General features: G+C 37.0%; 3 protein-coding genes across 7 annotated transcripts in view; 1 reads left to right on the top strand and 2 right to left on the bottom strand.

Moving 5' to 3' along the window:
• Nucleotides 1–2: 2 nt before the first annotated feature.
• LOC105834219 (protein-L-isoaspartate(D-aspartate) O-methyltransferase) lies at nucleotides 3–2,840 on the bottom strand. 3 transcript variants are annotated; one of them, XM_012676533.3, is made up of 6 exons: nucleotides 2,702–2,840; nucleotides 2,423–2,515; nucleotides 2,126–2,265; nucleotides 1,190–1,415; nucleotides 461–546; nucleotides 3–384 (listed from the first exon to the last, which is right to left on the bottom strand). In XM_012676533.3, the coding sequence occupies exons 2-6, from the start codon at nucleotides 2,475–2,477 to the stop codon at nucleotides 202–204; spliced, it is 690 nt and encodes a 229-aa protein (XP_012531987.1). In that variant the 5' UTR covers nucleotides 2,478–2,515; nucleotides 2,702–2,840; the 3' UTR covers nucleotides 3–201. The 3 variants fall into 3 exon arrangements, with proteins under 3 accessions (XP_012531987.1, XP_012531986.1, XP_012531989.1); XM_012676532.3 differs by having other exon boundaries at nucleotides 2,423–2,528; nucleotides 2,702–2,818; XM_012676535.3 differs by having other exon boundaries at nucleotides 3–61; nucleotides 191–384; nucleotides 2,423–2,761.
• A 156-nt stretch (nucleotides 2,841–2,996) lies between these two features.
• Nucleotides 2,997–8,577, top strand: LOC105834227 (facilitated trehalose transporter Tret1). Of its 3 annotated transcripts, none has more exons than XM_012676545.3 (4): nucleotides 2,997–5,496; nucleotides 6,238–6,805; nucleotides 6,874–7,072; nucleotides 7,330–8,577. In XM_012676545.3, the coding sequence occupies exons 1-4, from the start codon at nucleotides 5,430–5,432 to the stop codon at nucleotides 7,951–7,953; spliced, it is 1,458 nt and encodes a 485-aa protein (XP_012531999.1). In that variant the 5' UTR covers nucleotides 2,997–5,429; the 3' UTR covers nucleotides 7,954–8,577. The 3 variants fall into 3 exon arrangements, with proteins under 3 accessions (XP_012531999.1, XP_012532001.1, XP_012532000.1); XM_012676547.3 differs by having other exon boundaries at nucleotides 2,997–5,945; XM_012676546.3 differs by having other exon boundaries at nucleotides 2,997–5,945; nucleotides 6,183–6,805.
• Nucleotides 8,578–9,106: 529 nt separating this feature from the next.
• LOC105834220 (WW domain-binding protein 4) overlaps nucleotides 9,107–24,016 on the bottom strand; it is a 41,190-nt gene continuing 26,280 nt past the window's right edge. The window contains exons 2-7 of the mRNA XM_012676536.3: nucleotides 12,060–12,267; nucleotides 11,884–11,985; nucleotides 11,545–11,613; nucleotides 11,087–11,327; nucleotides 9,868–10,204; nucleotides 9,107–9,351 (exon numbers count right to left, since the gene is read on the bottom strand). Coding sequence (XP_012531990.1) covers nucleotides 9,129–9,351; nucleotides 9,868–10,204; nucleotides 11,087–11,327; nucleotides 11,545–11,613; nucleotides 11,884–11,985; nucleotides 12,060–12,267 — 1,180 coding nt within the window. The 3' untranslated portion in view covers nucleotides 9,107–9,128. The remainder of the gene's footprint in view (nucleotides 9,352–9,867; nucleotides 10,205–11,086; nucleotides 11,328–11,544; nucleotides 11,614–11,883; nucleotides 11,986–12,059; nucleotides 12,268–24,016) is intronic.

Raw genomic sequence — 24,016 nt, 5'->3', positions numbered from 1 at the left:
TGTACAAAATATATATAGTTTATTGATATATCCCCAATTGAAGATGGTGTGTATTCCATATCTATGCATGCGTGAAAAAATTAGTTCATTGGTGTATAAAAATTCTGATTATCGTCAATCAGATTCTTATGCGATAATCACTTTCATTCGTCCGATCTCAAAAATTTCTTTCCGCCGCATGACACCTCACCTTTAATGACTCTAATTACGTAATTGAGTAGTAGGATCCGTGAGAGGAACGTAAGAGACTTGCATCAGTTTCTTCTTCGTGATCGTGCCGTCCGTGTTCTTGTCCACTTGCAGCAGATCTTGGAACCTCTGGAAACCTTCTATGGCCACGACCGGGCAGATCAGTCGACCTCCGGGAGCCAATTGGTCTATCAACTGCAAGAGTTACGTTTACCACACGTATCGCAACCTATGCATATCTTTACTTTTTTTCCTGACCACTTGTGCTCACCGTTTGCGGTAAAGTTTCGGCCGCTGCTCCAACGTGTATAGCGTGGTAAGGACCGTCAGCAGCGTATCCCAATCTGCCGTCTCCCACTAGGCGCATTCATAATGACCTGTCGTTAGTCGGGCAGTCTTTATCTTTTACCTTTACAGCAAAGCCACACAGTCGGTGGACAGTGTTCCGTTCGACTCTTCACGGCAACGTACATACCTACTCCACGGTGAATGGGATCACGAGTATCTTTTATTTCGAACTACATGTGTAACATCCACTTCTTGGACGGTTTTTTTTTCTGATCATGCGATGAGCTTTACACGGAGATTTAATGATAATGAGACGTGAAGGAATGGCGTAACATTGACGATAGAAGGACCTTCGACTGTCTGGTTAGGGAACTACATGACGTGTTACTCTCTTCAATTTCGCTGAACTTTTAAGTAGGTCAGGCATTGAAAAAATAGAATATTTTGCTATTTTGCAGCGATCACACTTTATTTTACAAGCTATTAATTTTTACTTAAAGCAAAATAAAAAAAAATCTATTTACTTAATCCTGCTTGAATTATCGAGTGTCTGAAACAAACGGTAAAATACATGTTTATTTCTTTCGATGTCCAGCCTATTTGCAAAAATTCAGCGAAATCGAAGAGTAACACGTAATGCAATTCCCTTGTGAGTGAGAGGACTATCAGGAGCAGAAGGAAACAGACGTTGAACGGAATACAGACAGCTTACCCACAAATTTGATGCGGCCCTCTTTGAGGAAGTGCGGATTGTCTTCGCGCACGTTTCTGGTGGAGAGTTCTATGAGTTCGGGAATATGCTCGATGCCTACTACGTGTCCGCGCGTGCCTATCATGTACGCCATGCAGGCGGACAGATAGCCGGAACCTGAACCGACGTCGAGTGCCTTGGCGCCATCAAAGAGCTGATCGGAGAGAATAGACAATGCGTACGCGTGCTGTAAAAGATCCAAATGCATAACTTATCAAATCGCTACCGAGTGGATTAAATCTTACGAAGTGCATGTTATCTTATTATTGTTGAGTGACAATTATCTCTGTGCGGTGTGTCAATACTGTTATTCAGAGAACCGTCAGATGTCAAATCAAATATGAGTTTAACATAAATAACAAAAATAAGATAAGAAGGTTACACTGATACCCTTATTTTAAAGCCACATTCCTGATAATCGTTCCTATCAAAGTCTTTATACAATATAGTAAATCATATTAGTTATATCAATAGTTTTTTCAATTTAAATCAAGATTGCATGAGCAAAATATGATATAATATAATAATAATAATCTGCATTACGTTTGTATAATGTAAACTATATAAACTATGTTTTACATGCTAATAATAAATGAATTAAGGAGATTCAAACGTTATCAGAAACAATAAAAATTATATTCTATTTCATTTTTAATATTGTATTTATATTTTATCAATACTGAAGTCAGATACACTGACAATCTCATAACCATTACTTTTATGTATTGCGTTATCCAACTTATAATAATTTATATTACTTGTATTATCTACACAAAAGAGATTCATTGTGTAAATGTAATGTAACACATAAATAATATCACAAACGAGGAGGACCAACTCAAGTATTGGTCAAGTACTGGTTTCGTAGAATGCAAGATACATAAAAAATATATTTACCATATGCGGTGCGCTGATGGTCACGTTGTAACCGATCCTCCTAGGACGATCGAGATAAGGGTCTGGCTCTTGACAGTACTTGGCTCTGTCGACAGTGAGCATAGCCACCTCTGCCCTGTCCGTCGTTAGGATACCAGCCTCTGTGGATAATCGGTTCTCAATTAAAATCCAAAGTACAAATGCACAAACAACTGCCTCTATACGGCGCACACTATTCAGTGCTACGGACCCCTAGATAGAAACCATAAGGTCGCCCATCCCCAGGCGTTTCATGCCCGCCGACGAGGGGCCATTTACCTTTCAGCTTCGCCACCATCTCTTGGTTCGTAGTGCCGTTGCAGTGCCATGCCATGCCGCCTCGCGGGTCCTGTCCCCTCGCGATCCTCCGGGCTACGGAGAAGACCTGCTTTACATAAGGCAACGCACGGATGACGGCGAGAATGACAACGGACGCATAGCGACGCAAGCTCCGGCCGATCGATCTAATTTAGGTCGCTTTTGACTTTCCGGCGACGACTAACGATCGACGGGGAGGCGTACGTGGGAGAGCCGGAAGAAGATCTAAAACGAGCGCACCTTGAAAGCCTCAGGAGAGCCTCATTTGTCGCGGGACGTCCTCATTCCTCTCGCATACGTATACGTATGTGTGTGTCTAATATGGCCGTGATGACACAAGTAGCGACCTTAAGCCGAAGGTGGAGTCGCCGAGGGAAGCAGGCGGGAGAGGGGGGAGGAAACGAAACAGCTGATGCGGTGCAGAGGTATCGATTCGCGGCCTCTCGCCCTCGAAATAGGAACGAGCGTGGATTTAAATCCCGCCGCGCCAATAGCTTCGATACCCGTTCGGAAACCGCGCGGAAATTTGATCAGGATTTTTTAATTGATTCCTAGATGCTCAATTTGTCCCACAACATTTAAATATTGCACAATATTATTGATTTTCACGGTTATAAGTTACCATTACAAATCGATGATAATACATTGAGTGTCATTTAGAGAGAATAACTTATAAAATAAATTTTGTTACATTAAAAGTGAATAAAAAGTAAGGCCGATTAAAAGTTTTTTGGTTTCCATATATGTGTTACCGTGCGTAATAGCATGCATCTCCATCAGATGTGTGCTTCTTCCAAATGAAAAAGATTTGTGTAAACATCACGTAAACCGTAAACAATGCGTAAAAAATACATGTAATTATAATCTTGAAATATATATCACCTGATAAAAAACTGCTACATTATCTGTGTGATAGAAGACACTTTCTTTCTAGTTTATATTTTCAAAGTTTTATTTTTAGCTTTTGTTTGAGAAACATTATCTGGCATAAAACAAAGTGGCATATCAATATTGTAACCTTCCTCTAAGTAAATTTTTAATTTAGTGCAAAAATTAATAGGTCATCAATAAGATCATTAAAAATAACTATTAGGAATTAAAAATTAACTTATTTAAATTAACCAAGTTCAGTTGAAGTTATTAACTTTATTATTTAACTTTTAACTTTTTAATTAATTATTACCCAACTCTGATAACAATGTTATTCAGCGTCAAGATTTTTATTCAATTTCTTTTTTACAAATAAATAATAACTCCTCAAAATTATATTTAAAATAATCTTAAATGATTATTTTAAATATCAATTGTTTATTCGTATGCGCGCAAACTCAATCTGCAATTCGAACAATTCGAAAATTTTCCTTCTTCAATCTGACACTTTGGACACCCGATTGGCCGATTCGTTCGTTGGCTCTGACTTGTCGCACGTGACGCGAAGAATTTGAATTCAAAAACTTGTCAGCAGACTCGACTTCTCTTTAATAAGACTAAGAAATAAGAATCGTTACAAAGAACATTCACGGAAAGAAAGTCACTGCGAATGTGAGGGAAACTAAGATCGAATATGAATTTGAAACACTCGGTATATGTGACGTAAAAAAATTATTGCACGCGTTATCGCAGGACAAATATACATTGTAATTTTTTCGCGTCAAAATTGGTTACTAAGAGTCGTAATTTTATCAATTAATCGTGAAGTATCGTCCGATAACGGCACCGTAGTAAATTAACTTTCTTCCGTAACTCAAGCGAGATGCAAAGGTAGTAAATCAAAATGGTACATTCTTGCTTGCGACATAATGATTTAAAATGAGAGACGCGAGATAAAGAGGACTGTATTTCGCTCGCGACAAATCGGCGAAACCATGTTTCTGCACACAAAAAAGGAAAATATTGCATCATGTTAGTTAAGGATATACATATAATGTGTTAATAGTATCTTAAAAAAAAAACTTAATTATACGATTTAATGTCAATGCCTATCATGGTCCATATTTACGTAAACTATGAACAAAGAACTAAGGAACAAAATCATAGTCTGTCCTAGTATATGTAAAAAAAATCTAAGGGGCTGTGCAATAAACGAAATAGGGAATAGAGTAAAAAACAATTCGCTATGTTAAACAAAGGAAACATATAAAACACTTTTTATTCAACGTATCCAACTGCTCCTTACCATCTGTTCTTTATTTTATTTATTGTGCACAGCCTCTAAAATTTAGACTAAAGAACAAATGATGTTAGAGAAGCTTTTCTATAAAAATTCTTGCTATAATAAGTAATTGCGAAACGCATTTATTTCTGTCAATGCAGATTAGCTTTAACTTTTGCTCAGTTTGACTTTTTTATCTTTTTCTAAAAATAGAAAGCTGAGATTAAAATTAATTGATAGAAATAGACATGAACTGCGCCTTACAATATTTTTCGTCACTTATAACTATTAACTTAATATTGTATGCATATGTAGAATGACTTTTATATTTAAGAATTAAAATAAAATGATAAAATGACTCTACATCATGATGCAAGAAGCAGAAATTTTCCAGGGTTTAGACACATTTGTACACATTTCTATTTCTGGCGGGGTCTTTGATATATAAACCCAGATATAATTACATCGATCCTATCGAAATTTAATAGACTTCCTTAAAATCAACGACGGATCCGATAAAGCGGAGTATTTACCGTGTACACAGAGCACGGTGTGTGCCTATTATTCACGTGCTTTCATTAACGAGTGACGAGATAAGGGTGCCCCTTCCTCACGAGATTTTCCGCGTGGATAGCGATCGCTATAAATCGAATTACGATTCGGTTCGCGGGTCGAGTACAAGACGAGCGTTCTCTTTGTACCAATGAATTTGGTGCTTCGTCGTTTGCAAATCTCATTCCTCGTCGATCCTTGGTTTGAGGCCGACCATAGTCGCGAAACTACCTGTGCCCTCGCGTCCGTTTGGAAAAACGTACGATGGAGAAGCACGAAAAACTGCCGGCGGAGCCGGGAAAATTGCGCCAGTTTCTTGCCACAATGGTCGGTAAGTTGGAAAGAGGAAAAGGAGTTTTCTCAGCTCTTTCCCGTGAGCACAAAAGATATCTTCCAATAAATAGTACTAGTGTGAGGTAACGTGACCTTCCTAGTTGAAGAAGAGAAACTTCCTTCGTGAAGTCTTCCAATGATGAATGCGACAATTCCTTAAAAAAAAAGAAAGAGTTATAAAAAAAATTAAAATAAAATGTATTGACATTTTTAAACAATTGACATTTGAGCAATGGTGCAAGTGACTCTTATTGTTTTTCTTATTCTAAGTAAATTAGATAAGCAACTTTGGAAAATAATGTGAGAAACAAATTTCTTCCTCCAACTTCACTTGCATAATCAATTGAAAGATGCGCTGCTAAAAGATATAGTACAGCATTGTTTTCGTGACTTGTGCAAGCATTGCACTTATTCTGACAAGGATAGAATCTATATTAAAGACAAATGGTAAATTAATTTCTTACTAATAAAAAATGGTGTATTTTCTAATATTTATGTTATTTTGTCGATCTTTGTATATTAATTTAAAAAAAATTCACTTTATAAATAAATTAAATAAATAATATAGTAAATAAATAAAACAAATTAATAAATAATAAATTGTATGAATTCTAATAAATATAAGGTAAATTAAAAATAAATTATGATAAATTAAAAATTAATTTAAAACATATAATATTTTAGGAAGTTTCTATTGGGGCTCTTCAAGCTTTATGTATTCCGTGACATATATTCGCAGTGAACCAGTTGTCGCTGTCTTACGGGATCGTGATGGGATGGCAGTCACCGTCAGCACCGCAGCTGCAAAGTCCCTCGCCTCCCATGGGGAACGAGCCTATGACAGATAACGGCGTGTCCTGGTTGACTGGGACTTTGTGCCTAAGCGGTACCATCACGACCGTGCTGTTGTCGGTGTTACCGGACAAGTTTAGTCGCAAGAGATTCGGCTACATGCTAACGTTGCCGATGATAATCGCTTGGCTGTTGCTCATCTTCACCAACGAACACGTGTACATCTATGTGTCGAGGATCCTGAGCGGTATGGCCGGCGGCGTCACGTTCTTCCTCGTATCAAACTACGTGTCGGAGATCGCATGTGACAGCATCCGCGGCATGTTGGCGAGTATCCTGGTATTCTCGGTGAACTCGGGGATAGTAGTGGCTTATATTCTGGGCGGCGTAATGTCCTTCCGCGCCTTTCCTGTGGTCAGTGTATCGTTAGCGGTTTTGTTCTTCATCACTTTCATCTTCATGCCGGAGTCGCCGGTCTACCTAGTGCGTCGAAATCGTATGCACGAGGCAATTAGGTAAATAGAACACAGAAACAAATATTCTCCTTAAAAATGTGAGGAAACATTACAATTTGCTGTTCCAGAGCTTTGAAGTGGTTGAGAGCGGGAAACAGTCTGGTGGCAGAACGTACGTTATCGCAAATACAATTGGAAGTTAAAGAGAACGCGTCCACGAAGCCCGCTAAGTTTTCGGATTTATTCAGAGACAAGGCAACGATCAAAGGATTGATAATTACCCTGGGTCTGTTCATCGGCCAACAATTTTGTGGAGTCTTTGCGATGGTAATTTTCAATGATTTTGACGGATGAAATCAAGCATTTAATGCAACATTATTTACTTGTGAATTCAAGTTCGCTGTTTTAAAATCTATGGATGGAGTGACAGCTCAAGTTTCTCGCTTTTATCATCATTTATAGTTCATCCTTTATAGTTTTACTAACATGTTGATATTATAATGTATTATTTAAAACAAGCTTTTAATTCTTTCCTTTATTATTGTCTCGAAAACAAACTGAATTGTTTTATTTTTTCCAACTAGATTAGTAACACGGAGACTATCTTCAAGTTGTCCGGCAGCTCATTATCGCCGAACATGTCGTCTATCATCGTGGGGACTATACAGCTTGTCGGATCATGTATAGCGATGTTCCTGGTGGACCGTGCGGGCAGACGACCTTTACTCTTTTTATCCTGCGCGGGAATGTGCGCGTGTCACTGCGTAATAGGCACATTCTGTTATCTTCAGAATCTCCAATATGACGTGTCCAACTATTCTTGGATACCAGTGGTGGCATTGTCCACCTTCATGATAACATACTCTTTGGGGCTAGGCAATGGACCCGTCGTGGTAATGTCTGAGATATTCAGCCGTGACGTGACCAGCCTGGCCTCGACCGTAATTCTCACCACAAGTTGGGGATCCGCCTTCGTCATAACGAAGAGCTTCACCGATCTTGTTGCTTTGTTAGGCATGCACGGCTGCTTCTTCTTCCTTGGCGCCTCCTGCGCGAGTACTTTTGTGTTTTGCTACGTGCTGCTACCGGAGACCAAAGGACGGTTACGCGAGGATATTGTAAACGAACTTAATGGTGTGCAATGTACAGAAAATAAGAACATCAAGCATATTATTGGGACAGATCCAGTGGATGCAGCTTATGTGTGAAAGTGTTACCTATGTCTAAAAGTAATAACACTGTAACAAAAAAAATACCTTCATCATTCCATTTCTCATTAGACATGTAAATTTTATACATTCTGTACATAGCTTCATCAAAGTTTATATGTTGTCAGTTTTTTAAAGATCATTATTAACGTCTTTTTTAACTAACATTGTACAATACAAGGAATAATTTTTCTTTAGTCCTTGTATTCCATTCTTATTTTCATATTTCATTTCATTTATTCGTTACTTAAAATTTAAATATTTTTTCAAATATATTACGTGTTCACTTGAAAAGAATCAAATTCCATGGTCGAAATGTCGTGAGATTATAATTATAATAAAAATTTGTATTATAAAGACAAAGTTAAATATGTAAATTGCTTCGTTTAATTAAAGAGGAGACGAGTCTTGCATTATTTACCTTAATCGATTCAATGTCTGTTGAAATTTTATTTTAATATGAACTTTATCAGAGAAATGCACAAATTTATTTAATTTTATGACATATTATTTCAAATGTATTTTATAGCACACGTCAAAAATTTTGATATATGATATAGTGTAATGAATGTATCATTAATATTGATACATGATATAGCATAATAAATTAATCAATAATCTTGACGATGTTCATAATATTAAAATAATGACATAAACGAGTATATGTTTGAATGTTGGCTGTTTAGTTTTAATAGCAAAACAGTTATTAAAAATAATAAAAATGGTACAAAAAAATTGTGTGTGTGTGTGTGTGTGTGTAATATATATTCTACAACATTATTATGCTCTAAAGGTGATGCTTTTTAATGATAAAAATTAATATATTAATTGTATACTAAATAATATTAATTATATTAATAAAAATAAATATTAGTTATGACAAGATTAAAATTTTAATGTAAAATAGAATGAACTTTTTATTTACAATCAAAATTAATGTGTGTATGTAAATATATAAATGTGTACATACATTTATGTAGATTATAAAGTATGTGGCTTTTTTTATTTACATTCTTTAGTAAAATATGTATAAATGAAGACTTTCCAAAATTATATAAATGCAAACTTATGAATACTAATTTAATAATATTTAATTGTTCACATATTTAAAAAAATATCTTAAAATCTACCAAAAAATAAAATTTTATATTACTTTCTACAAATAAATATTACGATCAATCATCACTCGTTCTTTTTCGCACGTTCTTGTTACCGATTTTTCTCTTTTTGAAAACAGTGGATGATGCCTCTTCATCATCACTATCACCAGTACTAATTTGCGTGACAGTTTTTTCTTTAAAAGTCCTTTGCGGAGGTCGTGGTTCGTTCTTTGTGAATGTGGGCAACTGTATTTGCTTCTGTTGCTTTGGTAACTGAAGATCCACTGGTTTATTTTTACTGAAATATCAAACATATTCACATTTATCTTCGATAGGAAAAAAAATGTAGTTAATTTTCGTGCAACCGCATTTTGTTAAACAAGATAATAACATAAATATAATATACTTGTATTTAAATATTAATATTATATTACTTAGTTGTATATTAATCAGCAATTAATATAGCTCCGCTCCTGCAGCAGTACTCTTCATTCCTAATTCGTGAATTATTAATTTCCAGTTATCTCATTTATAAATGCGAAGAATAAATATATTATTAGCATCCTCTTACTTTTAATTTAACACTTACTTTGATTTGGTACAAAAAAATATAATTGGCTGAAAAATGCCACGTGTTTACTCATACATAAAAAATATACAAGTGTTGTGTCTCACGAATTGTTCGTTCGCTCGAGATTTAATATTAAGCATTATTAATATTAAATGAAGGTTTGCTGTCATGCGTGATAAATCTTCAGGAAAAACGTCTTAATCCATCTTGGCGGCTGGAATAGTATGGCGTTCAAATATTTACCTCGTCTCCACGACCTGCCAGGATCCGTAAGGTTGCGGTCTCTCGGGCACACTGTAGTCTCGCCAGTAAGGTCGTTCCTCTTCGACCGCCGCCTTCTTTATTTCCGCGCTTTCGTCACCACCTTGAGTGTCATCATTTTTAACGGGTTGTTTCCTCAACTCTCTCAGCTTCTCTCTCTCGACGTTGGCCCGTTGTTCTTCGAGAATATCCGCCTTCTCGGTCGCTTCTTCTCTATCCAATTGTTCCAAGAGCTCTCTCTGGAGCATCTCCTCCTTCGCCTCCTCTTCTTGCTCCGCGATAGTCATGTAACCTTCCTCCGGAGGCTCCCAGACCGATTCTAATGTGTATCAAATGATATTACGGAATGTTCAATAAAGAATTCAATAATGGATTTACAATGTATAATATCATAACAGTGTTATAATTTTGAATGAATAAATGATTTACGAATAACAGTATTTTAAGAATGTTTTAGCTGTACATAATATTAGATTTAAAAAAGTATCAAATCTTAAGAACTGCAAGCCTCCTTAGATTTATTTTTGAATTTTAATTCTAAAATCAGCAAAAAATAAAATAATAAATAATTTGGCTTATAATAATTTAGCGTAAAATGCTTTGCAATTTAGATAAATAACTTTTAAACAAATAAGTAAGTCCACTTGTAAAATTTTGCACAAATATTTATTAGAGTATGTTTTTATTAGTATATGTAAAAAAATTTGATTTAATTTGTAAAGTTTTTTCTCATTAAATTTGTAAAAAAAATACTACAAAATACTACAAAATGTGAAACCAGTAACAGAATTGTACTACAATTTTATACAGATACTCAAACGTAATATTAAACCAATCTATGAAATTCTTATATTTTTTGTAATAATTTGAAACATGGCATAAACTTCCTTAAGAAAAAAAAAAGGCAGAAATATAAAAACTTAAACAGGAGAATTAATATTCTGTGAGAAAGATACAAGAAAAAAAAAACGATTTTAAAATTTATTTTTCAAGTACTATTTGAGATACACATTTATATTTGTATGCAAAAGATAAAAAATAATAATATAAATTATTAATAATAATAAATTGGAAAAAGAACATGCAAAAATAAAAATCTTAAAAAGCAAAATATAAAAATTGTTATTAAACAGCCGGGAGAGAAACGAGATAATAATGGAGCAAAAAGATAAAGAAAAGTCCGACGAAGAGAAATACGCACCGTTCGTTTCAATGTGCCAATAGTAAGTGTATCCTTCGGGACTGCGAGCCTCGTACCACAGTTTTCTGACGGGCGCGGTCAGACGATCATCCTCCTGGGTCTTCTTCCCCTTTCCCTTCGTCTTGCCGGCCTTACTCTTCCCCGGAGTCCTGTTCTCGCCGCTGTGCTGCTGGACGCGTGGAAATGACGGCGCGGCCTTTGACAAAGTTATCGGGTCGCAAGGATCCACTTTCGGCGAGAACTGGAAAAGTTTCGGTTTGAAAGTCGTCTCGCATTTACGAACCATGATTTAGTTTTTCTTGGGAAATAACAGACATGTGTGTAATCAAAGATAACTAGTCTTTCCGCAAGCAAACTTGACTTTTACTTCGAATCTTATAAAGATAGCGGACGCTTGTTTTACTTTTAATCGTTTCCATCGTGTCAAATAATTAAAAGGTCGATTTGAACCTGCGCACCTGTTCGCACTTGAACCTCGGTATTGTCTCTGGAGCAGCTGGCGGCATTCGATTGTAATTTTGAGGCGTCTGGAATTACGCACATTGCATTAATAAATATTATAAACTTATTATACATAAATGTATATAAAATGTATATAAAACAAAAAATTTAGTGAAACAAATAAATGATATTTTAGAGTTCATTGCCCCTAACGTGGCGAAGGAAACTAAAAACTCCTTCCATTTTTGCGCAACTCTCAAAATATTAATTGCATCTAATTTTATTCGGCACTCCTTGGCGTTATATCCAAAATTAAACGTTCAATTTAACGGATTAGTTTTGGATGTAATACTCACCTCTTTTGTCTCCACCCTGTTCAGTTTCTCTTTGATGATTCTCTGAGCGGTCATGTCCCGCGTGTTATTCTCGACATCCTTGAGATACGCAGCCATAGCCGCCTGCACGGAAGAAAGGGTTACCTTTGTCACCCGTTGTTCTCACGTCTTAATCGATATCAGTGACGAATACATACGTTCTCCATCTTTTTGATGTCATCCTCCAATTTTTTATTCTGTTTTGCCTGCTTCGCGCTATTCTTGTGGATCTCCTTGAGCCGCTTGCTGACATTTTCTTTGTGCTTCTTGCCGCCCTCGTGGAAGTCGATACTCGGTTTATTATCGGCGATCCAGCATTTGCAGAAGTCGCAGAACTTGCGGCCTTGGGACTTCCAATAATCCGCCCTGTAAGCCGTTATCACAGCCGGGATGATATCATATAAGTACATCCACGCGGGAGGGAGGGACGTCGGCAAAACTTCGGGAGGGGGGGGGGAGGTTGCGTGTGTGTAAATTTAAATATATCACAGATACAGTGTATTTCTTTCGCATGCTGAATTGATAAAGCAAGCCGCGTTCTTAAAATCTCAACCTTTCGGGATATCTAAAAATGTCTCGCTGTGCAATCCCGCCGTACAGGGATTTGTATTTTCGTAAATCCCGAACTGAAATGCACGCGGCTCGGAATAGTCGAAAAAGTTTCTATTCTCGACGTCATCGATCGGCAGGGTGAATAATTCAGCCGATTGTGGTTTGCGCGCCGTCTTCCCGGAGAGCAATTATTGAGGGAGAACGCGGACAACGTTGCCCGTAGCCTAAGGAGAAATGTTTCCTCCCCGTTCGTGATGAGAACAAATTAGTTGGCAATTAGTCTCCGACCTACGCAGCCTTGCGGCGTCACTCGACCTTCGTATTACATTTCAGTTGCGGCTGAAGGATCCTCAAGAAGCTCAATGGGGGCTCGAGTATTGCGACAGGTGGAAATAAGAAAAAAAATTGAATTTCTTTCTTGTTCTCCTGTGATTTAAATTGGACGACAATGAAACAAAGGGCGAAGTGCGATATAATTTGTAAATAAAATCGTCGATCTAAATTTATCACGAACTTGAATGCTCACTTTTATTTTGTGCGCGTAACATGCTTTATTCGCGAAATTTTTTGCTACCTTATCACTTACATCAATGCGTTAAAATTAATTAATTCCAGTGAAAATTGCGTAGCTATAAACGAACATCGAACGTATTCTTGGAAAGATGGAGCTTCAATTAAGTGCTGCCAATTAGAAGCGATACCATGTCTAATTATTGCCGGAAGAATTGAGGTCGAGAATCGAGTTAAAATCGGCTCGATGATTTTGCCAATGTGCGCAAGCACGAATATTTTTAGATTGAAATTAATTTAATCATGATAGTTTGCCTCAATTCAGCCACACAAATAGTAGCTAGTGACGAATAACGTAGACTCCAATTTACATCATTTTAAGAATGCTTTATTTGAAAATTATAATAATGGCAATTGCATTTCAAATCTCTTCTAATTTTATGAAATAATTAATATCGATCACAATTAAAGTGGTCAAACATTTTAATCAAACTGTAATATAATTTTCTCTCTAAATGCAATTAAATTCCCCAAGATTAACCCTAGAGTGGTACTCATATTTCTCTGGCGTTGATATTACTTCGAACGAAAATTCACCCACATAATTAAGAATTTTTTTATACTTTTAAGGATTCTTGTACTTTACAGGTCGTTAGAATAATTGAACCAAATTAGTTTGATGTAAAAAAAATCTCATTAAATATTATCTTAAACTTCAAAAATGTTAATAAACAACAGCTGTATTGAACTTTGAGCAACTCTAGGATTAAACACAAATTCACAGCTGACTCTGTTAATCGGAAAAATATTCATAAACACTAGCGTCATATTTCGCATCGAAGAAAGAAAAGTATTGTCAGACGGTAGGAATTTCTCGATTTCGTTAACTGGTGCCAATGAGCAATCTTCGGTGACTAAGGCGGATCGATTCACCTCTCGATTGTTTCTTTTCGCCGAGTCACCCGACGAAGCTACGAACAAAGTTTCAACCTGTTGCTGTACCGAACTGTCTTGTCGCAGAAATTCGCTTTAACACAACAAACGTATCTCGATGGCGCCCGTTTCCATTATAGATATGCGTCGCTGTGCTCTATTAACGCTTTATAAATGTTCCGTAACTAGGGTTTTATACAGGGCTCAATTCAACCGTGACAAAGCGTATACCAGTAATGAAAACGCAGTATCGTGAGTTAGAAAGAGGTGATAACAGACGACGCTCTATAACGTTCTTTCCCGCTTTCGTGTCGGGAAATAATTAGTTTTAATACATTTTATTACGCTGATGCAACGGGCATATCGTTTCTTTGTTCTGCTTTGTATTAAATGTAAAGTTAAAGAAAACTGAGGTTCTTCTGTGAAACGGTTAATTGAAAAATTCCTCCCTAGATAAAGAAAGTAATATACTGTATATGAAACGGAAATTGTGCTTTGACTTTGTTCAAAGTTTTAATTTTTAATTTGACTTGAAAAAATGTAACGTTCTTTCGTGTTAGAAAATAATTCGAGTTTCTATGCATTTTATTACACTGATGCAAAGGGCATGTCGTTTCTTCGTTATATTAAATGTAAAATTAGAGAAAACTGAGGTTCTTTGAAAAGGTTGATTGAAAAATTCCTCTGCAGATAAAGAAGATAATATACTGCTGTATATGAAGCGGAAATTGTGCTTCGTCTTTGTTGAAATTTTTAGTTTTCAATTTGACAAACTTTCTGACCTAATCCAATAAAAAGCAATAGAAATCTCTCATCCCGAGAAAAAAATGGACTTATGCAATTATATATGATCGTATAATATCATATATAATTATATATGTTATTAAATTTGTTTATATCTAATTATATATATTTATATATAATCATATTATGCCAATTTTTTCTCGGGATTATTTGTAAAATTTAAAAAAATGGCTTATAACATATAAAAAAAATTTAAGCCAATTTTTTACTTCCAAATATATTTTAAACTATAATATTTGTACTAAAAAGATTGGTAACTTTCTCAAACTCTCTGTACAAATATAGATTGCACTATATGAACAAACTTGGATATCTGCAGCATTTATCAGGCGAACAAATAGACTATCATCTGAGATCGAAGGCTCAATGTATATTCATCGAAGTATTGTAGGAATCACAAGACTGGATTGATCCCTGAGGCGCAAATCGATTACAATGTTTCATTCCACAACATTGCCTTCGGATTAACGGCAGTCAAACTCAAATCGCATATCCAATAATCGGTCGGAAACGGAGTGTGTCTCTTGTACAAAGTTAATTAATAAATACAGGTGTATCCAGCAAGAGGTGCAATTATAACACAACGAATTACTTCAGCTGTTATTTGTCGATGTTAAACAAAATGATTCATCGCGTTACACTACGTCACCTGTGTATCTTGCTGCAAAACACCCTATATCATCATTATGGAACCGGTATATTTATAACGCCATTATTTTTATTATATAGAGCATATTTGCATTAAACAAAAATATATTTATAGTACTAAGAAAAATTTATTAATAAAAAAGAACTTTTACAAACAAATTGACGATTGTAGTGATAGAAAGTAAGATAGGAATGATAAAAAATGTATCCTGTTCAAATCGCGATAGCTGAGCGAATAAGAAATCGCAGCTCAATTTATAAAAATAAATAAATAAAAACATACATTTTAGAAGCAAGAGCGATCTTTCATCAACTTTGTGCCGCGATCTCAAAGTCGAAGTTTCTCAATTCTGTACGATCAACTTGGAAATAACGCTGCTTGGAAGCAAAAGCATCGCCAAGGAAAAAAAGCTCGACGGAATTCGAAACCAGAATCTCCTCAGTTTTTAAAATGTGGCTAAAAAAAAATGCAATTTAAAGAAATATTCCGCAACTAATTCCACGTAAAGGTGTATTTCGCCATTCTCGTCGTCGGGAACTTGGAAGTGGCCCCTCTGATTTCGTTTCGAAGAGCATATTTGTATATTATTACACGGCGAGCTTGAGACCGTTAGTTTCGCGATATCTCGCTTCAAGTTTAATTAGAAGTAAACCGTCGTTTCTCGCCGAGCGATCCCGAAAGTCTGGCGCAGGCATCGCGCGAAATAATCGCCGTAGATGAATTAGGGCAACGGCAGAACATGTGGGCGAGATTAAGCGCAAGATCAATACATAAGATTTCAAAGCACACGGCCATTGGCCGAGTTCCAAAGTGGAAATATCCCCTTCCTTTGACGAAAACCCTCCGCGATCCTTCACCCTTTCACCCGGCGGTTTCATTGCATCTATCTCAACCGTGCGACCGTTGCCTTCGGCGTTGGCCGGAGGCTGATGTATGCCCGAGTTGTCGAACGTGTGTCACCATAAATCCGTTATCTCGCGTGCAGCCGCCGTTTTGTTGCAGCAACAGGTCCCCGACCGCGTCCAGCTGGTATAAATCAGCGATTGTCAAAACGCGGGATTGGAATTTATCAGTGTAAAAGAGTCTCGTCGACGGACGGACGGATGGGCGGTTGTTGACGTCGACGCCTCACGACGTCGGAAGATTATTCTCGTGTGAGACGCTCGTGTTAATTCTGACATTTCGAAGACGACGCCCCCGGTTTCCTCTCCGCGAGAGAAAAGCCGCGGTCCGGTTGCAATTCTCGCGCGCGAAACAAACACGCGATTTTGGCGTCGCGCCGCCAAAGGTTAATCTACAACGTCGCTTCCTGTTTCTCTTATCCTCTTCGCCTCTTCGCGCGCTGTTCTACTGATAATCGTGTCTCTTGTCTCTTCCGGAGTTCAACTCGGGGAGCGACGGTAAGCGAGGCGACAGCACGGAGAGCAGAGGAAGGGACAAGAAAAACAGGAGCGGCAACTTGAAGCGAGAGCACATTGTAGATTTGACTTTGAGGGTTGAATGGACCACCGCGACAACGTTCCGGTTAAATTGTCACGTCAAAAACGCGGCGACGGGCATCGCTCTAACGCCGTGTCCATCCATCTATCTATCTATACATGATCCGGGTTATTTACGTGATATTTGTGTGCTCGTGAGGTAGATGCTAATGATGCGCGTCCCGTAAAGCACCAGCTTGCTCGCTAGGACCACACGAGGCATCCACTTCACGCTATCTATAGAGCGACCGTCTCCTATTTAATACGAGCTATTAATAGAGACGGATCGCCGTGGGACAGAGAGAGAGTTTGGGCGCGATTCCCCGATGCGATTCCGCGTCTCTCCCTTCGGGGGAGAAGAATTGCGTCGCATATTATTATCGGCCGCGACGCGGCCAAATGCGACAATGGAGAAGTTTACCAGTACGCGGAGGTTTTCCGCTTCTTCCGCTCGTCTGATTCTCTCTATCGCTTGGCAGTCGCATTACGCGGTACGTCATCTTAATGTGAAGATTCGCTCGTTCGTGTTTGCATTCGCCCTTCCTTGTTTACGCCGCTCGAAATCGCGACCGTATTAATATGCACTGTCACCCCCCCCCCTCCCCACCCTCACTCTGATATTCTCGAAATACGAGAAGTAGAAATCTGTTTCTCTGTGAAGCTATTGGCAAAGGTTATATTTCCTTTCCTCTATTATCTGGCAAATTAGAAAAAAAAAAAACGTTAGAAGAATGTCGCATTAGCAATCCTAGTGGAAATTTCATGTCCTCTTTGAGCGCATTTTAAATTCAAACGTAAAAGATGTCTTATTCACGTGTGTAATTTAGTTTGCCATGTGAAAATAACACATTGTACTGAATAATAAGATAAATTTACATATCTGACGTGGTAGTTTAACACGTTCGCTGTTATTTTTGCCCGGACAACTTAATCACACACACACGCACACGGAACCTCATGCTGTTCCGCGGCATGTAACATGACTATAAAAGTTAGATATGTTACAGTAAATTTTGTATAAGCTACGAAAATACGAAAAACCATGAGTTTTTATTTCTTTAATTATCTTAACAGATCATGTTTTAATTAATACCATGCAAGATTAAACTTGCGAGAAATAAGAGGGTGCTTGACGGCCTTACTCTTAGTAATAAAATAATAATGAACCTGATAAATTTCTACAGCTTTCGCTGTTCTTCTTCGATGCTGCAAACAAACAAAAAACACGATATTGTGCGCTCGACTGACAATGTCGTGTTGCGTAAAGAGACATCAGAGCGGTCTCTAAATAAAATCACGGTTTTCTCATCGGTCGTGCAAAAGTGAATTTATTGGCGATTACGATGTGACGCTTCCGCGCCGGCCAACAACAATTTGGACGAGATTCCAAGCGGTTTATCGGGCGAGAACAATGATTTTATATCCAACGTTATGCCGACGTGTTGCTCCTTCGCCCTCGTAACGTCGCCAACAATGCGTGCCGACAATGCCGAGATCGTGCCCTTGATTTAGCCGCCGCTGTGCACGTTTATGGCCATTGTGCATAACTCGATGGCTATTTTAATGCTTCGTTACAAACGTATCGACGAAGTATAGTGAACATCAGAATAGCCTAGACACTTCCTTCTCGGTGTAAATCGATCGCATCTCCTTTGTATCATTAAATACAAAATTGATTTATAAACTTTGCCATTCAAAGTGCACAAAACATTCTTGTTTTAAGTACATCTTTACTTTTGAAATGTTAAATAGAAAGAAAGAGATCAAACTTGATTACATGAAGAATTTTATATAATTTTATCAAGAAAAATACGTTCTCATTATTCAATAATCATTTTCGCGAGTTAAGAGAAAAAAATATGAAGATAAAAAATAACAATATCATCACAAATGAAAATTTTTTAATATTATTATTATTAAATTGTACCCACATCTCTTTTTAAATAACTAATATGGTATTTAAAAAGAGATTAAAAATATATTTGGTAAAATTTAAGATTTTTTAATTATTTAAAGAAGATTAAATTATATATAAATATATTATATATAAGCTAGAATATAATTTAATGTTAAATTAATATGTTAGAACACATTAGTTTTTATTTAATATCGCGTTTTGTTGTTTTTTCTATGTACACATTTTTGTTTATTAAATAAACGAATTTTGTGAAATCTTATGATCACCATCGTCTCGTATTTAATGGCACAGGGAGGAAACATTTTGTTCAAAAAACAAGGACAAAACAATCTTTTCAAGGGTCGTAATGTGGTCCTTGAGAGATAAATGAGAGTTGTAAGAAACAGGCGGAGAGAACTTAATTAACTGCTTAGCTACTTCCAGGTGAACAATATTGATCTCAAGACAATCAGTAAGAAAACAAATTGCTTCTCCCTTGCGGCTTTATGTCACGCTGAAAAAGGGATCCTTACTTCAATATTCGATAAGGTATTTGGTGAAATCCATTTACGCGCTTTTAGATCAAGAAGGCGAATTGCGCGCTGTCAAAAAACGCCAAGAAATTCGGAGCAGGGCGGCACGGTAGGTTGGTTATGCAAACGGCATCGGGTGTCGCAAAAAGCGATTCTCCCAAATAACCGCAATAAATTTTGCTATTCGCCATCGTAATCGAGTTCCGCGTGTAAATTTCAGAGAGTAAAAACTATATTTCACCACCTTATCTCGCGTACGGGAGTGATATGTAATCCGAAAAGAGACGCGCTCGTATATTGTGTTAAACACTATCCTAATAGTATTATATTACTCGCGCATCGTGTTTAATTTGACAAAACGGTGTCTTAAAATAAAATCTAAAACTCACTTTTAATTTAATCTTAAGACACACATTTCCCCTAGTAGAATTACAACACGTACAAGCTGTAGAGAAAGACAAACGTCGGCACGTTTCCTTTTCTCGCTTACAAAAATAAAAAGAAGTTCATTTATTAAAATTGCGTCGTTACAAGTCAAAGCTCAGCGAGCGAGTGTTGAACACTGTCCCAACAACATATTACTCGCGTCGTGTATAATTTGGCAAAGCGGTATTTTGAAATAAAATCAAAAACTCACTCTCTAAATTGCAATCAATATATTTTCACTGATTTGCAGTAGTATATTTATATAACTGTGATAATTAGTGAGTATTCACTGATTTTCAGTGATTTTTATTTCAGAATTAGCGTATAAAATAAATACACTGAAATATCAACGTATTTATTTCACTAATTGACAGAGTTATAAATATACCACTGAAATCTATGTAATTTCACCGATTTCAGTGGTTTTTCACCGATTGTAACTTAGAGAGCAATTTTAATTTTAAATATGAAGACACACATTTTCTCAGTAAATCGAACAGATCAAACGCCCACGCGTAGTAAATCCCGACGCGTTAAAAATTAACCCGCAGATTCATCGGTCCGTTCGCCTTGGCGATTAGTTAACGTTCGATGTTTGTTGTCACGCGTAGATATTTTCGACAGATTCGCATTTCGAAAGCATTTCTCACGCTACTCCTCCTCCTCGCCCCGTGACAGACGTGAATCTCGTCCGGGGGATGCTCGTGCTGTGAGCAAGGTCCTCCCCGAAAATTTATGATCCATCAGAGGGTCGAGAGAGATAGAAAGACACACTTTAGACGTACGGATTCATCGTATCGCAGGGATCGTAAATTATTGTTCCGCCTGATAAATGCGGCTTGATCGACTTGAAAGAAGGAGCTTCCCTTTGCGGTATACAAATATTGACTCGCTTGAACGTTTTCCATTGTGCAGCGGCTGATATAGCGGAGATATTAATGAGTTTTACTTTCTACAAATAGTAGGCAAAACCATATATCGCAATGTGCTTCGCATTTTCTAAATTACAATCGGTGAAATCAGCGAGATCAATGAAATCAGTAAAAATACACTGATTTCCAATGGTATAATTATAAATACTTGTCAATCAGTGTAATAAATACGGATCTCTCAGCAATTATACACTAATTCAAAAGTGAAAATTACTAAAAGACAGTGAATATTCACTAATTATCGCTATAAGTGTACCACGGCAAATCAGTGATAATACACTGATTGTCATTTAGAGAGGGCAATAATTAAAATATATCGATCCTCTCGTCCATCTGGATTTGTCAAGATTGTATCAGCGTCGACTTTTCTAGTCGCGCCCCTCGTATACGCGTAAAGGCTGTGCCGTATGCATAAAATATCTTTCGCATAAAACACGAAGGCGAATTCCCTCGGCGTTCTTTCGGAAAAACGTGTCGCTGTTTTGAGAGGTAGAAGAGCGCGGCTGGCAGATTTTTTTCGGAGTGGAGCTCGAGAGGGCGGCTTCTCTTCCCTCACGGACGTTTCGCAAAAATCCCAGCGTTATTATTTTTGCAAACGCGCGACGATAAATTATTGTCCGCGTTTATGATCGAGTAAGGGTTCGTGCATGAAAGAGCATTTTAATCCTTAACGGCGCAGGCTGGCACACTCCTCGAAACTTACAACAAGCGGACGTTTCATAAATTAAACATCGCGCGCGGAAAAGAAGGGAGGGAACTCGTGGCCTCTCGTAGATGCTACCGCGTCAACTGCGGAAAATTAAAAGTGTGTTCGCGCGTATTATAAAGAAAATCCACGTTCGGATTACATCACGTTCGGCTGTCTAATCCGCCAAGAGAGAAATATGTTAAATAATGGAAAGGCCCTTTTTTGTGAACGAAATTGAATTTCCACTTAGAATTACAATGAGTAAAAGTTCGCTCCCCCGTAAATCAACTTGAAATTTCTTTATTATATGTATATTGTCTACCGAGCTATATCGTCTGGCGTGCGAATTGAATGTAAATGCGTTATATTACGCGATGAATAAGGCGGATTTCCTCTTCCCTATTTGCTCATAAATAACCGGTATTAATTAAAATGAGATAGAACAGGCGCGGGTTATTATAGCAACCCCGGGTTTCGCGTCAAAAAATGCTATTAATTAATTAATGCTTACGGATTTCGCACGGCCTGCAGGGCCGTTATTACGTTATTTTCGCATGAAATCGCGCGGGGAAACTTGCCAAAAGACGCAACAATTGTTGCAGGTAGAGTGGAGTCACGATAAAAATTATTAGACCGGCAAGTTGTTCGCACATTGTTCTAATTTTGTCGTGCTCGACAGTAAACAGTCCTCTATTCTTCCTCCCTTTCCACCCTCACCCTTGCACGCCGATGCATCTGATAAACAAGCGGCGCGGACTGTAGAAACAATCTCGATCAACGTCAAGATGAACTTGTTATCGTCATCGCGAAGATATATGCATCGAAACCTGGAAAAGGAAAGAGAGAGCGTTTTTGTTCACATTCGGCGAATAAATAATTCAATTCCGATTCGTTTCTTTGCGTGTTCGTATTGCTGGAAACTTTATGTATATTTGTCAGGCACTTCTAAAAAAAAATTAATTAAAAATATACACGCGGGCAACGCATGCAACAAAGGATACCAGAAATCGGATAAATCGGAATGGATAAACCAAACAACGTGCGAACACAAAAACGCCCACTTTGCCTACATCACAAAGTTGCATATAACAATAGTAACAGGATGTACCTTTTAAAATCAGAAATTAATTTAGAATCAGACATGTTTTTTAGCCGCACTCTTTTTCAAACGGAGTGCAGTCTTACTTTTAATATTTAGTAGAACCTCGCCGGAAAAGGATCTTAATCCTAGAGTGTAACCGTGAGTTTCCATCTAGAGATTAATTTTTTAGTATTTACTATTAAATAATGGTTTCATCTAGTCTCTTTGTTACTATATCTACATAATTATAGACTATGTATGATTAATATGAATAAAGAAATATTTACAAAAAAGTTATTTTTAATAAACCTTGCGATAATTTTTTTAACCGTGACAATAAAAATAAGGATCTGTCTAAATATAATTTTGAGTAAAATAAATCGATATACATATATTAGACGTTAGTTAAATAATTATATCGACTCGACATAAAGTATAATTATATCTATATATTCGAATAATTACACATGTGTATTCTAAAAAGATGAAATTATTTATATCTTTTTTCATATATTTCATTCCACTAGATTTTCTGAAAGAACAACTCTTTTTACTCCTATATATTAATTGCGATCTAATAATTTTGATTATTAGGGCCTAAGTTACAAAGATTTACAACAGAAAAGCCTGGAGCTTAAGATAACAATAACATCTGATTGGCTTTTATATTAAACATTAATATTCAGTCATTTAGCATTAAAATCGTATTATTCTATCAGCTTGCAATCCCTCAGGTAAAAAAGTAGAACGGTGTAAAAATATTTCTAATTATGTGAATAAATTTTCATCCATAGTAGCATTAACGTCAGAAAAATATGAGTAGCACTCTAGAGTTAATTACTAAACTTTCAGAGAGTATTTAAGCTAGAAATATTCGACGAGGAAATACAAATTTTCTATTCGCGCATGAAGCGACTTAGATTACGCCAAGAAATCTGTAATCGAGAGAGGAAATGTATTTCTGCTAAGCTCGTTTATGTATCGCTTCGCACATACACTAACTACGTTCTGCTTGCCGCTCTCGTAGGCATGTCATTCGGAGTTTTTTTGTCCTCCGGAATTTTTTCCACGGGGAAGAGAGAGAGCCTGCGGTATATAAATATCTTTATATATCACCACCCCTTGTCAGGGACAAGTAGCTCGGTTACTCTCTAAATTACTGAAAAATCAGCGAAATCAGTGAAAATACACTGATTTTCAGTGGTATATCTGTAACTTGTCAATCAGTGAAATAAGATACACTGTTCTTTCAGTGATTTCACACTAATTCTGAAGTGAAAATCATTAAAAGGCATTGAATTATCACAGCTATAAATATACTCTATTGCAAATCAGTGATAATACGTTGATTGCCATTTAGAGAATAATATAGTTGCTGACTGTGAATAAAAGCATAACTAAGAGTGACAAAGAAGACAAAGGGTGTTCGACAAAAATACCTTTTCAAATTGTGACACGAGATTGCATTGCCGAAGCGCATTTGTGTGTGCATGTGCACTTTTTCCGCGTGGACATCAAACTCGCGGGCGAGATGATGAACGATATATCAAGATAATATGTGTGTATGTGGGTGTGTGTGTGTGTTTGCATGTGTGTTTGTATGTGTGTGTCATCATGAGCGTCGTCGCGTAT

Source organism: Monomorium pharaonis, chromosome 8 (assembly GCF_013373865.1).
Source record: "Monomorium pharaonis isolate MP-MQ-018 chromosome 8, ASM1337386v2, whole genome shotgun sequence".
Lineage (NCBI taxonomy): Eukaryota > Metazoa > Arthropoda > Insecta > Hymenoptera > Formicidae > Monomorium > Monomorium pharaonis.
Note: the sequence above shows the minus strand (reverse complement) of the source record. Positions and strands in the feature narration are given on the sequence as shown.

Excerpts from the sequence above, each read along its gene's own strand:
- LOC105834219 (XM_012676533.3), bottom strand. The coding sequence starts at position 2,477 with ATGGCATGGCACTGCAACGGCACTACGAACCAAGAGATGGTGGCGAAG. Across the intron at positions 2,266-2,422 it reads GATGGTGGCGAAGCTGAAAG|AGGCTGGTATCCTAACGACG; the intron begins GTAAATGGCCCC and ends GATTATCCACAG. Across the intron at positions 547-1,189 it reads GGGCCGCATCAAATTTGTGG|TGGGAGACGGCAGATTGGGA; the intron begins GTAAGCTGTCTG and ends GAATGCGCCTAG.
- LOC105834227 (XM_012676545.3), top strand. The coding sequence starts at position 5,430 with ATGGAGAAGCACGAAAAACTGCCGGCGGAGCCGGGAAAATTGCGCCAG. Across the intron at positions 5,497-6,237 it reads GTTTCTTGCCACAATGGTCG|TGAACCAGTTGTCGCTGTCT; the intron begins GTAAGTTGGAAA and ends ATATATTCGCAG. Across the intron at positions 7,073-7,329 it reads TTTGTGGAGTCTTTGCGATG|ATTAGTAACACGGAGACTAT; the intron begins GTAATTTTCAAT and ends TTTTCCAACTAG.